Source organism: Astatotilapia calliptera, chromosome 5 (genome assembly GCF_900246225.1).
Source record: "Astatotilapia calliptera chromosome 5, fAstCal1.2, whole genome shotgun sequence".
NCBI classification, from domain to species: domain Eukaryota; kingdom Metazoa; phylum Chordata; class Actinopteri; order Cichliformes; family Cichlidae; genus Astatotilapia; species Astatotilapia calliptera.
In genome coordinates this window covers 23,442,808-23,456,375 of record NC_039306.1, presented here as the reverse complement: position 1 = coordinate 23,456,375, position 13,568 = coordinate 23,442,808, and the positions used below count along the sequence as shown (strand labels likewise).

Below are 13,568 nucleotides of genomic sequence, written 5' to 3'. Positions count from 1 at the left end.
GAGGTTACCCGGCCACGGTTGGATGAAAACCTTGTAAATGAACACCATCCAGTGCTGCTCTCTAAGGAGGAACATCCTACATTCTCATTCAAGATGTAATAATAAATAAAAAAAATCACAAAGCACTCTGATATTCTGATATGAATAAAGAGGCTCTGTGGATGGTGGATGACAAAGTAAAATATATACGAAGCACAGACATGTGTAGATTGTACAATGATCTTACACCCTGTGAATGAGAGTTGTGGCACATGCTGAAGCAGGCAGACGTTACGCCACCGCACTATGATTCACTCATTATGCAACTGTTTAAGTAAAAATGAACAATAATCAAAGATGATGTTTGAGGATACAGATGCATTATTAAATGTTAATGAAAATATAACGGCCCACACGATCTGTGCTTTATTTACACGGAGTAAATGAACAAACTGTTGCAAAAATCATTTTAACACCGTCATAGTGGACTTTACTTTGGGTGAAAAGATGCTCAAGAACATAAAGTGATCCTGAGCACGGATGAAATGTTTGCGTAAAACATAAAACACATAAAAGTGTGTAAAAATACATCTTTTGGTGCCCCCTACTGGCAGATTTATGTACATGCAGCGTGAAACTTGTTTCCTGTGTACAAACCAACGACAAAATAACAACAGAGAGGTAGTAGCTGATAAGGCTGACCCAGTTACTGTCTGATCTCGGCAGTATAGTTTTTCTCAAGAAGAGCAAAAGAAAGATGAGGTTACTACAGACCCGGAGAAACTCCTTGTTTGTTGTTGGGCATAAGAGAGCTGGGTTTGTATGCAGCGCATCAGAGGCAGCATTAAGGAAATCAACCTTTGTGGTAACATTCAGTCCCTTTGCTTCCCTTTTCCCATAAACTGTGTGATGCACAGTAGTTCATTTTAAGGAACTGCTGAACCACTTAAGATTTGCTCTGTGAACTCTGTGGGACACTCCTCCCATCAGATGGTGCTATAAGTTTTAAAGATCTTAAAGGGTGAAAAGAATGAAATGGAAATAAAATTTGACATCATTTTTTATGATCAGTATTTGAATAATGAGTTTCTGGTTTTTACATTTTAATAGTGTACTGCCGTTACACATATAAGCATAAAAATAACCTTACTATTACCAATATTAAAAAATGTAATTGTTCTTCTTGTCTTGCTGTTTCTAACAAGACAATTATGCCTTCTCCGCCAGAACCAGCTTGCATTGCTGCAAAATCACCAGCAGGTGGCGGGTTCTTATAACAACAGCAATCACTAGTAATCACTGTGTAGTAACAGGTAGTGTGAGTTCATGCACAGCTCCATTATTTTGTTTTTATATGTTCTGGTAAGAAAGTATTCACATTTTGACACGTATCCTCCCAGATGAGATTGTTTTCAAGAGCATTTAAAATGTGGTGTCAGGTGAATAAACCCACAAGTGTCAGTGTCTGTCACACAGCCTCAGACTAAATACAGCCAGACCCCCCCAGACCCCCACCTCGAGGACCTATAGGTAGCTTTGCACCTGGTCCCATTGGGCCGCAGTTTTAAATTCACTTCACTGCGATTAAAAGTGGCACATGGTCCACAAGCTTACACCTTGAAACCTCTTGAGAGGCAAGTGCAATAAGCAGATCAGTTTATAGGCATTGTCACCCTACTCACTCTATACACCACCATCTAAGAATAAGCAACAGGTTTTAAGGGTCGGTTGCTGCCCCGGGGGGGTCTAAATGAAAGTGTGTCAGTGTATGTATTTGTGGCAGCAAATATAGAGAGACCTCCTCTTCTCACCTCTGAGAAAGAGCTAAGATTAGAATCACCCTCTGCCCAGCATGTATCACTATCTGAATATAGCCTGCTCCCCTTCTCATGCCTGCTGGGTCTCACTCCGTCTGTCCTCTGCCCTGCCTCTAACTATATCCAGCCTTGTATAGATCTCCAAACACACTCCGGTTTCAATCCACAGCTTTCCCTCATAGGGTATGGAGAGGGAGAGGAGAAGCCATGCTTAATTCTTGGGCTGCAGATCACAGGTAATCATATTCTTAAAACATTAACAAACAAGCACGAAAAGGGTATTGGCACAGTATATTATGCCATATATGTGCATCTGACTTTATTAGCCCATCAGTGGACCTATTGTGCTGTAGAAATGTCTGAAAACAGTAAAAACAAAAACAAAAAAAAACAACAACAAGTAAACAAAAAAAAACACATTTAGCATGTATCCACAGTTCAAATACAGGAATTAGCAAATTATTGACCCTTTTGCACCACTTTCTAATAAAAACCACTTTTATAATTGCTTTATAATATATAATAATTACTTTGAGATAATAGCATTGCTAATGAGTGTTGCTTATAAGCCTTTTACAGGACTCTTGCCGCAGGAATAGCCCGGGTGTTTCTGAAACTTATGGCTCTCTTCTACACAAGTGCACCACTTGCTAATTCTTTACATCAGTCTTTTGTTTGTTTGTTTGTTTGTTTTTCCCCCCTTGCTTTTTCGCGCAGTGATGTGAGAAAAAACAACCTGTGATGTTCTTATGCATGCAGAAGCTCGACCACTTTCCTGTTGGCTCCTCTGCAGACCTCCATGTGGACGCTGCAGGGCGCCCTTCTGCCTGCCGTCTGGATGCCCGGTAAGCGCCGCCCTGCTCCCTCCCTCCGTCCGCCTGCTGACTCTGAGCTCAGTGAAGACGCCCTTAGCAACAACACACAGCTGCACCGTCGAATAAGATACTCGCAGCGCACAGGAGAAGGATTTAACAGTGCAGCGTTACTGCACTGACCTCAGGTGAAGATTTTACGCGACGGGGATTCTGCTCCGGTTATTAGTGCAGTATAAACATGAGGCGTGAATACAGTTAGCCTGTTCTGGGCTAGCCATCCCCGAAGACGAGCGAAGCACCCCCCAAGCTGTCCCGAAGGAGGACAAATCCTGGGGGCTCTTGTTTGCTAACTACCAAGCCAGCTTACCAGGAATAGGCACGGGAATGGTGCTCTGGATCGACTCATTGTACTGTCAGAGAAAGGCGAGGGGCACATGGGTCAGACCATCGAGTTGTGATATTTGGACTCAAACTAACGGAGGAAGCGGCTCTCCGGCGGACGAGTGTTTCGTGGCTCTGCGAGCTAGCTGGCTAGTTAGCTGAGGGAAACGACCCCCACCGCCTGTTCATTTTTTTAATTGTAGCTTGGCCCATGTTAGCCAAGACGAGTGTGAGAGCAACACATGAAAACACAGTAAAACTAAGAAGAAACTACTGCTTACACTGGGAAGAAAGCTTGCTGATACAGAAAGGAAAACAACTTGAGTTCAGTCGAAAAGACAACTAACGGGTACTCGGACTGCTATCAAAACACTGCAACAGCAGACTTTTTAATACTAGTAGCTCAGTTTGCTAGTTTGAACTTTTATTCTCCTTTTTTTTTTAATCTGATTTTTCCCCTCACTTTGGATGCTGGCATCTAATATTAATTGCAATCATGATGATAATAAGCCGGAAACCAGAGGGCCCAATAGCAACAGGTAACCAAAACAAAGTAAAACGTTGTTTGTCTGTACGTTCGCTTCCTCGTGGTCGTGTGAATAGGATTTATTTGGGGGTAATTTAGAGGTGAGTATGATTGGGATTTAAAAAAATGCCCTCCAAGTAGCTGCAGAACTGGTTAATTTCACAAGTGTCTTCGCGGTCACGTCGCGTCTGTGGGGATAGAGCACGTATATAAGCTACTGTAACAGTGCCGTGGGCTTCTCACAAGACCCGACATGTTAACAAGTTTTCTTTTCCTTTTGCTTACCCTGATCAGTTACAAGACTTTTATCTAAGAAGGTTTTGAATGTCACACCAGGAAGCTTATTTTATTTTCTTATTTTCATCTTTCTCGTAAACTTTTATTGTTCTATCAAAGGGTTGATAAGCAGTAATATCTCAGTTGGCATCCTTTTAAGACGCGCTTTTGGAATTTGTACTATGACCAGTGTTATTATTGTTTTATGACACTGTGACTGATCTGTTTTTGTTTGCTTATGTGCAGATTTTTTTTCTTAATTTTATTTTTTTAGCTGGTAATAAGAAAGAAGCCAAGAAAGAAAGAATGAAAAATGACAGGGCTGTCATCGTTATGTCATGTCATATGAACCCTGTGGTTTACCTTGCCTCTGTAAAACACACTTTGTCCAGAATGCCAGGAAGAGGACAAAAAGCTGAGCCTTTCCCCCACCACAGCCACGCTCACACGTTTTATGACACATGAGCTGCTGTGTTTGTTTGCCTGAACCCTGTTCTCTATCCTTTACAGTGCCGAGGAGTTTTCATAGTGGGGAGAGCTGGACATAGTGGGCTGGATGTTTGGGGTTACACAGATGTTTGCTCTCTGTTTCTTCTCTTTTTTTCCTTTCAAGCTTTGCTTGGACAACAAATTCAGATTCTGTACAAAAAGTGCTGAGCACCCACTGAGCGATTAGGAGTTTGCTAAGGGCTAATGGAGTCTGTGCTTGGCTAATATTGTGTGTGTAGTCCTAATGCCACTGTTTGCAGTGCTGTGCAGGTTTAATGCGTGCGTATCCAGGCAGCAGGTCTAATCTGTCCAGAAGCAAGCCTGTGCTGGGAACATAGTCTCTGACGCACCTACACATGGTTACAGCACTCTCTGGGACTCACGAGGGAGAACGCCAAACTCGCCACAACTTCGGCTAATGAGCTACTCACCCTGATTTCAAGCTGCACTTTACACAGTTAGTTTTAATCAGTTGGTGTATCAGCTAGCATGTAAGCTCGATGACTGTTGTGGTAAACAGTTGGCCAATGGGAGCGATTGCCATTTTTGTAATTGGCTTCCACCCACAGTCCCAAATGCCGTGCTCGTCCATCTACTGTAGCCGTATCATCTCGTATTAGGTGTTTGGCTCAATGCCAAAGAGGTGAGCATGAAACACAGCACTATTGAATGACAGGCACAAGCATCCCTCTATATTAGCTCTAATTCCAAACACACCTGGTGTGTGCGCCACATGATTTGGGCTGAATGGACAGATGGGCAGACGGAAAGATGCTGTCGTCACAGAGGCATCTGTTAGCCCCATTAGGCCAATAATACCACTTGCAGCGCTAGCGATCTGGGACCCTAAGCCGCGTGTAAGCTGGTCAGGTTGGAGCGCTGGCCTTAGACACAATGTATTGGGTACAATAGCTACAGTGATGTATCTGATAATGGTGGTCTTTTCACTGCAACTGTGAGCTAGCCTGTTGTGGGAGACCGTATTCATCCCCACTGGCATACAGAGATCGGTGTAATGCAAGATGTCTTGCTGTGGTGGCTCAAGGGATTTGTCTAGTTGTACAATGCAGTTTGTTTTAGCATCAGGGTAACTAGAACTGCTGGTGTGATTGATGAGATGATTAATAGGACATTGCCTGATTTGGTCAAACAAGGATAGTGCGTCTCAGTGGAGAAAATTAAATTGCATTCTGTTGACGTCACCTTCGAGGATCGTTCTGTGCTTTTGCTGCAGATTTAATAGCCTCACATCATCACACTGATTGACTTTGTTCATCATTGTCCCTGCAGCTCGCCATGGTGACGGTCTGTACGACTCGTACATGAGGACCGACCACATCCTGAAAGACGAAGCAGACACAAACAGTCCGTCGGGGCTACCCCCAATGCCCAAACACACAGTAAGTATACACACACAAACACGCACGCATACGCGCATAGCCAGTTAAGCCCTATTTCCTGTGCTGGAGCACACTCTGTCTCCAGACTTCCTGCTCCTCTGAGAGATATTCCCTTGCCTGTGTTCCTGTTCATCACATTTGTACCCCCCCCCCTCCCTCCCTCCCTCGTTCCACTGTGTTCTGGCTGCGTAGGATGGGCAGCTTATCTGTTTCCTTATCTCCAACATGTGACTTTCAGTAGATTTTTATACCCTTCATTTAATAGCATTGTGTGAGTAAGACTCATTTATTGTCCTAGGGCATCAAAGTTTGGTGCCCCGGCAGTTCTCGGTGCTTGCGTCAGGGAAACTACGGTGAATTGGCCAATTTGTTTTTTCGGCTAAAGTGAATACAGAGTGCGCTTATCTTGCCTTCATCTGTTTTTGGACACGTCATTTGACTCAAACCATGTTAATGAGCAGGTGATATATATGCATGTTTACGGTGCTTACGGTAACTTTCATTGAGGATACGACCTCATTAATCTCAATAAATTGACCCATATACCATAATTACTTTTTGCTGTTCTGTTAATCCATTCTGAAAGATAATTAGGGATTTGCTTTGAGTTTTTTAGGCAGTTTTACATTAAAGGAGGGTTATTACCAAAAATAAATGATCTGTTTTAGCCTAGGTAAATATATATATGTGATCTTATAAATGTCCCCTATGGCAAAATAAAATGCACATACACACAAACAACAATAGTCCACAGGCCTACATGTCAGTAGATGAAAAAGGCTGGTTTGATATATTGTAAAGATTTATTGGGCTTGAAAATGTGACCCACAAACAAACTCACCAATCAGCATTCTCCCCCTCTCCTCCCCTTCCCCTAGCTCGTGTAATCCTCCATCAGTGGGCTTGCACAGAGTTTAGGCCTAGTTTTCTATTCTAGTCCCATCCTTCTTCCTTTGTGTTTTGTGTCACGCTCACAGAGTTACTGTCCTCTGGTGAATGTGACTGACAGTAACACTAGCCTCATGCTCTATTAAAGTAATAAACTGATAGATGAGGGCTTGATTTGCTTTAATAAATTGTACTCATAGTAAGTTGAATTCATGAGCCCCCACCTTTTATAGCCGTGTTCTGACTGTCACCCAAATTACGGCAGCGTAATAATACCATCATTTGCTTTGTTTGTGACAGAGGTTTGTGTGGTTGCTGCAACCTTGTGTGAGCTTCAGAGAGAGGAGAAAAAGATACTGAGGTGTTTCTGTAGCAGAAAGAGATTAGCTCTCCTCCATCTGTTGCACCATGCAGATTTGCACACAGGGGACTCCACCCTCTGTAATACCTGAGTGAGAGAAAATGCCGCACGCTCTGATTTCTCTTCCCGTTTGGAGCCCTCTTACGTTTGAATTTTTATTGTATTTTTCAGCCGGGTCAGTCAGTAATCCATCACAGACGCTGTTCCCCGTGTGGAGAGCTTTGATATGTATGTCAATATTTGTGTATGTGTCTGGGTGAAGGGGCTCGATCAGTGACATTCACTGTGTACTTTGGAACAACAGCTGCATGAGACCCTGGGTCAGCAGCAGAGCTGTTGTAATAAGTTAAGACTATATAGTTACATGTATGGAAACCCATCCCGCATTCCCACTCTATTTTTAGAGAGCCCAAACCTGGTACAAAAACACACTCTCAGCTGAGTCCTTTCTCCGTGGATGATCAACACCCACTTTTCCTAAAAAAAAACAAAACAATCTTCCCAAAATCGGTCTGCCCTTAGAGTAAAAAGTGTACATGTGTAAGAGAGAGACAAAAAGCGCGAGGATATATCCCTCTCCAGTCTAACTCCTTGTACGAAGGCTTCGGTGAGTTCATGTCTTAACAGCCACACATCTTCTATAGTTTAACAATATAATTCAACTTTAATGACCATCATTTCCCTTGTGCTCCATAATCTTGCGGAGCGTTCTTTCCGCTAGAGAGAGAGAGAGCGAGGAGGAATGAATTCCTGGGGTTGCTGAAACGAAGCTGCTCTCCGGCGAGACTCGAGACCGTTCTTTAAACTCCTTTAACCTTCACCCCCAAGCAAAGGTGGAACTGTCACTTTTAAAGTTTGTGGACAGTTATATTGGGGGGGGAAATCGCCTAGTGACTGTGCGATCACTTTCTTTTATTCTGAACTTCATTTTGTACGTAGATGCTATTTGCAGTAATTAAGGAGTAAGTTAGAAGTTAAATGTTTATAGCAAGATTATGACAGCACTAACAATGATTAGTGGTATCTTTCATCTAAGCAAGGATACAAACAAGTAGGTGGGGATGTGGGTCGTTTTGCATGTGTTGGTAGGAGAAGAGGGGACGTTGCGCATTAGCATTTGCTGCCAGACTGGATCTGGATCCTGTCGTGCTGGTTAACCAACTGCAAACTGGATGTCTGCTCATTTCTCTCCACCTGAGACTCTACAGTTGGGTGTTGATATTTTGATCTGCATCAAATACAACCTTTTTTTTCTTGTTAATAATCAGGATTTAAAAATGTTGCAGACTCTGTCTTATATGTGGAGCTGGAATGATGCAGGATAATATTGAGTTTTGAGTCATTTTTAGAAGACCCTCAGTTAAGAAACTGTTTTCTCTTTGTAGAGCAAAATAAACTGCATTTGCTCTGATATTCACCGATTGCGTCTTGTAAAGTCTTGTTTTGCCTCTGTGTCAATAGGTTGTCAGTAACAAGGCTGTAATGAGGGATCAGGTGACCATCCGAGGTGCCCCGTCAAAGGTGAAGTACCTGTATGATGACTCGACTAGCAACCGCAAGGTCAACGCCATAACCACAGCAACCACACTGAACAGTGGGACCACTCATGAGACACCCACTAAACCTGCCCCAGCCTCCAGCCTGTCCAAAGAGCACAGTGTGGACAGGTGAGAAAGATGGACATGCTAACTAAGAGCATGCTAACTAAGTAAAATGTTACAGGCGAGATGATGACCAGTCAAGCTGTCGGTTAACACATTTGTTCCATCCTCATTTGCCACAGCACTGAATCCAGTAAGGGCTCTGTCGAATCCTCTGGCCCGCATGGAGCCGGGAATGGCGTCAACAGCAGTAAAGTGTGCGGCCCACTAACTCCTGATCAGGCTCTGAGACTGTACCGAACTCAGCTCACCACCCTGGAACAGGCGGAGATCCACTCCTACCCAGACATTTACTTTGTGGGACCCAATGCAAAGAAGAGGCCCGCAATTGCAGGAGGTAGCAACAACTGCGGCTACGATGACGAGCAAGGAGGTTATATTCACGTCGCCCACGACCACCTGGCTTACCGCTACGAGTTCCTCAAGGTCAGATGTGTTCTGATGTTTGTGGCTTTAAATTTGTTCTTTCATTTTTAGCTAAACAAATGCTTGTCCTTTCTCTTACTCTCTACAGATCATTGGTAAAGGTAGCTTTGGCCAGGTTGCGAAGGTATATGACCACAAACTGCAGCAACACCTGGCTCTGAAAATGGTGCGCAACGAGAAGCGTTTCCACCGGCAGGCGCAGGAGGAAATCCGCATCCTGGAGCACTTGCGGAAGCAGGATCGTAACGGCACCATGAATGTTGTGCACATGCTCGAGAACTTCACCTTCCGCAACCACATCTGCATGACCTTTGAGTTGCTCAGCATGAACCTGTATGAGCTTATCAAACGCAACAAGTTCCAGGGCTTCAGTCTGGCACTGGTCAGGAAGTTTGCGCACTCCATCCTGCAGTGCCTGGAGGCTTTAAGCAGGCACAGAATCATCCACTGTGACCTCAAGCCAGAGAACATCTTGCTCAAACAGCAGGGTCGCAGCGGCATCAAGGTAAAGGCGGCGCCTTCTCGTCTGTGCTGTAATGGGTCTGTGCGTTTGGTTTTCATTTTCATTTATATCATTTCTTATTCTCTTGCCCCTACCAGGTGATTGACTTTGGTTCCAGCTGTTTTGAACACCAGCGGGTCTACACCTACATTCAATCTCGTTTTTATCGAGCTCCGGAGGTGATCCTCGGTTCACGTTACGGCCTTCCTATTGACATGTGGAGCTTTGGTTGCATTCTGGCCGAGCTGCTGACTGGCTACCCCTTGTTCCCCGGCGAAGATGAGGGCGACCAGCTGGCCTGTGTTATGGAGCTGCTGGGGATGCCGCCGCAGAAGGTCCTGGAGCAGGCCAAAAGAGCAAAAAACTTCATCAACTCCAAGGGCCACCCTCGGTACTGCGGTGCAAACACTTTGCCCACCGGAGCCACTGTGCTGACAGGGTCCCGCTCGCGCCGTGGCAAGATGAGAGGCCCTCCAGGTAGCAAGGATTGGAGTGCTGCACTCAAGGGCTGCGAGGACCCCGCCTTTACTGACTTCATAAAGAAGTGTTTGGACTGGGACCCGTCTTCTCGCCTCACCCCCAGCCAGGCCCTCAGACACCCTTGGCTGTATCGCAGGCTTCCCAAACCAATACCCGGGACAGAGAAGAGCCAAGGAGCGTCTGTGAAACGACTCCCCGAGCACCACAGCACCTCCTTTCCCTCTATTCTGGCCAAGGGGGGGCCTGGCTTAAGCTCTACAACTGCCAGTAACAACAAACTTAGAAGCAACATGATGGGAGATTCAGGAGAGGCCATACCTCTTCGCACGGTCCTACCTAAACTTGTCTCGTAGAGAGAAAGCGAGAGATAAAATCCTCTAATCTCCTCCCTCGCCACGTTTTCCCACTCCTCAGGAGGAGTCAGAGTAAAGGAGAAAGTGGTTTTAAAACAGCTTTGTTTGTTCTTTTATTTGTTTTCTACTGCGAGGTGTCGACACCCCAGTCTTTGGTTTTTAATAATAGTTGAAAAGAGAAAGCGAGGAATAATAAAAGAAACACTCAAAAGTTTTTATACAGCGGCTGTGGATTTTCCGTTTACAGCCACAGGACGTGGTTTGATATTAGATAATGCTTTTTAAAAACAAAAGAAAACTTCCTCGTGTGAGTGGACAGCTTGTTCAATGAGAAAATATCTCTAACCTGTGTGCGATCTCACGTAAGTGTTGTGTTTTGGTAAAACGCACTGAAGCACACCTGCACTGTCACTTGCCTCACTTCACTCTCTTAAACTTGAAAAGGGCTACAGAGATTACTCTTATCAAGTTAGACTTAGCGAGATTTGTTCAGCCAATGGATTTTAACTAGAAGACAAATTGTTAGTTTTTGGGTTCTGCGAACACTTAACTCAGTTATCCCTCATATATACAACAAAAATGCCTTCAGACTGGTAATACAGGATTGGCTTTATGTAGCGACAGATTCTGAAAACAGAAGTAAGAAGTTTATTTTTTCCTCTTTCCTTTTTCTCCCCACAAACACACACACATACACCACTTTTCCTCATCCCTTGCACTTGTGTGTCAGCTCAGTATGTGATGTTAATACTATGGAAAACGCTGAGAGGACATAGGACAACCTATTTATAGCCCACTGTCGTCCTCCTATTTTCACCGTACACGAGTGGGGAAAAAATGGGGAATCGGAAGAACAGTAGAGCTACTCGGACTCGGTCACAAAGGCGTCGCGTTCGGTACCTCACAACTGGTTTGCAAGATAGAGAGTGAGAGGGAGAGAGCCGTAAGTCAAAGCACCTAAACACCTTTGGGTTGATTGGCTGGAAAGTTTTGTATGAATGTCACCTGCCCGTGCCTGTAATTGGCTGCCGAGATTGTTAGCGGTAGTGGTCCTAATGGGTGGGTAGTGCAAGGAAAGATAGATCACGGGATAAAATGAAGGGCAGTATGTTCAATATGAGCCAGGATATTTTATTCTCTGGAGGAGAGATGTGTGGAAGACGAGCCAGTGACAAAACGAACGGTTTTAATGGTACTGTTGAAAGAAACGTTTCTCAGGGAGACATACTTGATACATCCCTTAATCTTAAAATTTACTGTGTTCCACTTATAGTCATGTATCCTGACTGTGGATGAAGATGGCATGCAAGCCCAGTCCGCTCAGAGCGAGAGCATTTACGAGAGTCTGTGAAGGGGGTCTGCATGCTCCACAATCTGACCTAGATTCTCTCTCCTCCCCCACATTCACTTTTATCGCTCCTCTTTTTTTCTCACTCTGTCTCATGTAGGGCAGGGAACCTCTTAAACGCTCACATACACAGTGAATAATGGTGCTGTCCAGAATGCACACGTACAGACGCGCACACAGAAACATGTCAGGTGCATGTTGGTATGGACCACACCATTCAAAGAGTTCTTTCTCTTGTCCCTCATTTTCTAAGTGAAACTGTCAGGGATTTCTACTCTGTCTCCATTTTTTTTTTATAGAAGTGGTTTCTAATGCTTTTCACTCCTGAATATCAAAGGATGTCAAATGCAAAAAAAAAAAATGAAAAAAAGAAGAAGAAAAAAAGAGAAAAGTCATATACTGTCATGTTGTACTAGTGGTGTGAGTTAGTAGGGAGGGTGTTTGGTGTTCAGCATGAAATCACAACCTGTTATCAAAACTGAGTGACTATGAGAGAAACTGTACAGTAACCAAATGAAGTTGTGATAGTTTCTTTTTCTAAGAAAAAATAAAAATGATTTCAGTGAACTGTTAAGCTTTGGGGTGATTTCTGGATTGAAATGGGCTTTTTTTAATGAATTTTTAAAATTCCATGAGACATGTATTGCTCATTTGTCACCTAGTGTGAAGCTCTCATCTCCAAAGAAACCAGGTGTGGGGGGGGGGGGGGGGGGGGGGTTGTTTTGGGTCTTTTTTCTGCCTGACATCAGGAGCTTGTGTCAGGAAAACAGTGGCTTACACTGCAGTCAGCATAATGAATCACTTTTAAGTGAACTGGATTTCAGTCAGCGATCAGGTTACAGACGGTAATGAATGAGTCAATAGCCTTTTATACTGAGGCTGCCTTGTTGTTATGCCACCTTTATTAAAGTCATAAAGATGTAAGGAACAGATGTGAGAAAATACGCAGCACACATACGGGAAGACGATTCAGCCTTCCAGGCTATTGGACTGCGTTTTAGTTCTAGGTAGTGAAACAAAGTAAGTGTACCTGCTACTTGTGTTTGTGCCAGAGCCGAAACAGCTGCTCTGCCAACAAAATTAACAATGAGTACAGGCTATCTTAGTAAACTGATGAGGAAGTGCTGACAGTAATGTTTTTGTTGTTGTTCATTTACAGCTTCTGTGACATGTGAAACTTCATGTTGATTATGCTAAATTATGACCCTGCTGTCTGACTCCTGTTCCTAGCTGACAAAAGTGGCACCCGGTGTGGTCTTCTGCTCCACGGATCTAAGTGTTGTGCTCTCAGAAATGCTCTTCTGCATACCAATAAACAGTTATTTAAGTCACTGCTGCCCTCCTACCAGCTCGATGCAGTGTGACCTCTGACGTCAGCGGGGGACTTTTGGCGGGAGTGCAGCAGCTCACTAAATGCTTTCTCCTTTTTGGACAACACTTATCTAACATAAACAAAGATGCCATATTCCAAGTCACTTAAATCACCTTCCTTCCCTTTTCCGATCCTCAGTTTGAACTTCTGATCGTCTTGACCGTGTCTACATGCCTGAACGGCCTGATTTGCTGCCATGTGATTAGCTGATTAGATCTCATTATATATAGATTAAATTGCCCCTCCTCCTGATATTTCTCAACTTTTCTCTTGTCCTTTTATGTCCTTTGTGTCTCGTGTCCTGATGTGAGACAAAACCAAAACACAAGACTGCTAAAAATAATCCTGTCAAGAAAAATTTGGAAGAAGACGCCTGCTTTCGTAAGATCGCAGACACTGGTGATTCATGGCTGTTTACACTGTGCAGGCTGGTGTCCAGTGGGATGAAAAAGTCAGGTACACATGCAACAGGAGGAGGAGAAACCGGTTGAGCA

The 13,568-nt window shown here is 44.0% G+C and overlaps 1 protein-coding gene across 2 annotated transcripts; it reads left to right on the top strand.

The window, feature by feature from the left end:
- Window positions 1-1,987: 1,987 nt before the first annotated feature.
- Window positions 1,988-12,276, top strand: dyrk3 (dual specificity tyrosine phosphorylation regulated kinase 3). 2 transcript variants are annotated; one of them, XM_026168296.1, is made up of 7 exons: window positions 1,988-2,032; window positions 2,556-3,531; window positions 5,574-5,683; window positions 8,394-8,599; window positions 8,716-9,019; window positions 9,108-9,524; window positions 9,620-12,276. In XM_026168296.1, the coding sequence occupies exons 2-7, from the start codon at window positions 3,489-3,491 to the stop codon at window positions 10,352-10,354; spliced, it is 1,815 nt and encodes a 604-aa protein (XP_026024081.1). In that variant the 5' UTR covers window positions 1,988-2,032; window positions 2,556-3,488; the 3' UTR covers window positions 10,355-12,276. The 2 variants fall into 2 exon arrangements, with proteins under 2 accessions (XP_026024081.1, XP_026024082.1); XM_026168297.1 differs by lacking the exons at window positions 1,988-2,032; window positions 2,556-3,531 and adding an exon at window positions 3,548-3,619.
- Window positions 12,277-13,568: the final 1,292 nt, after the last annotated feature.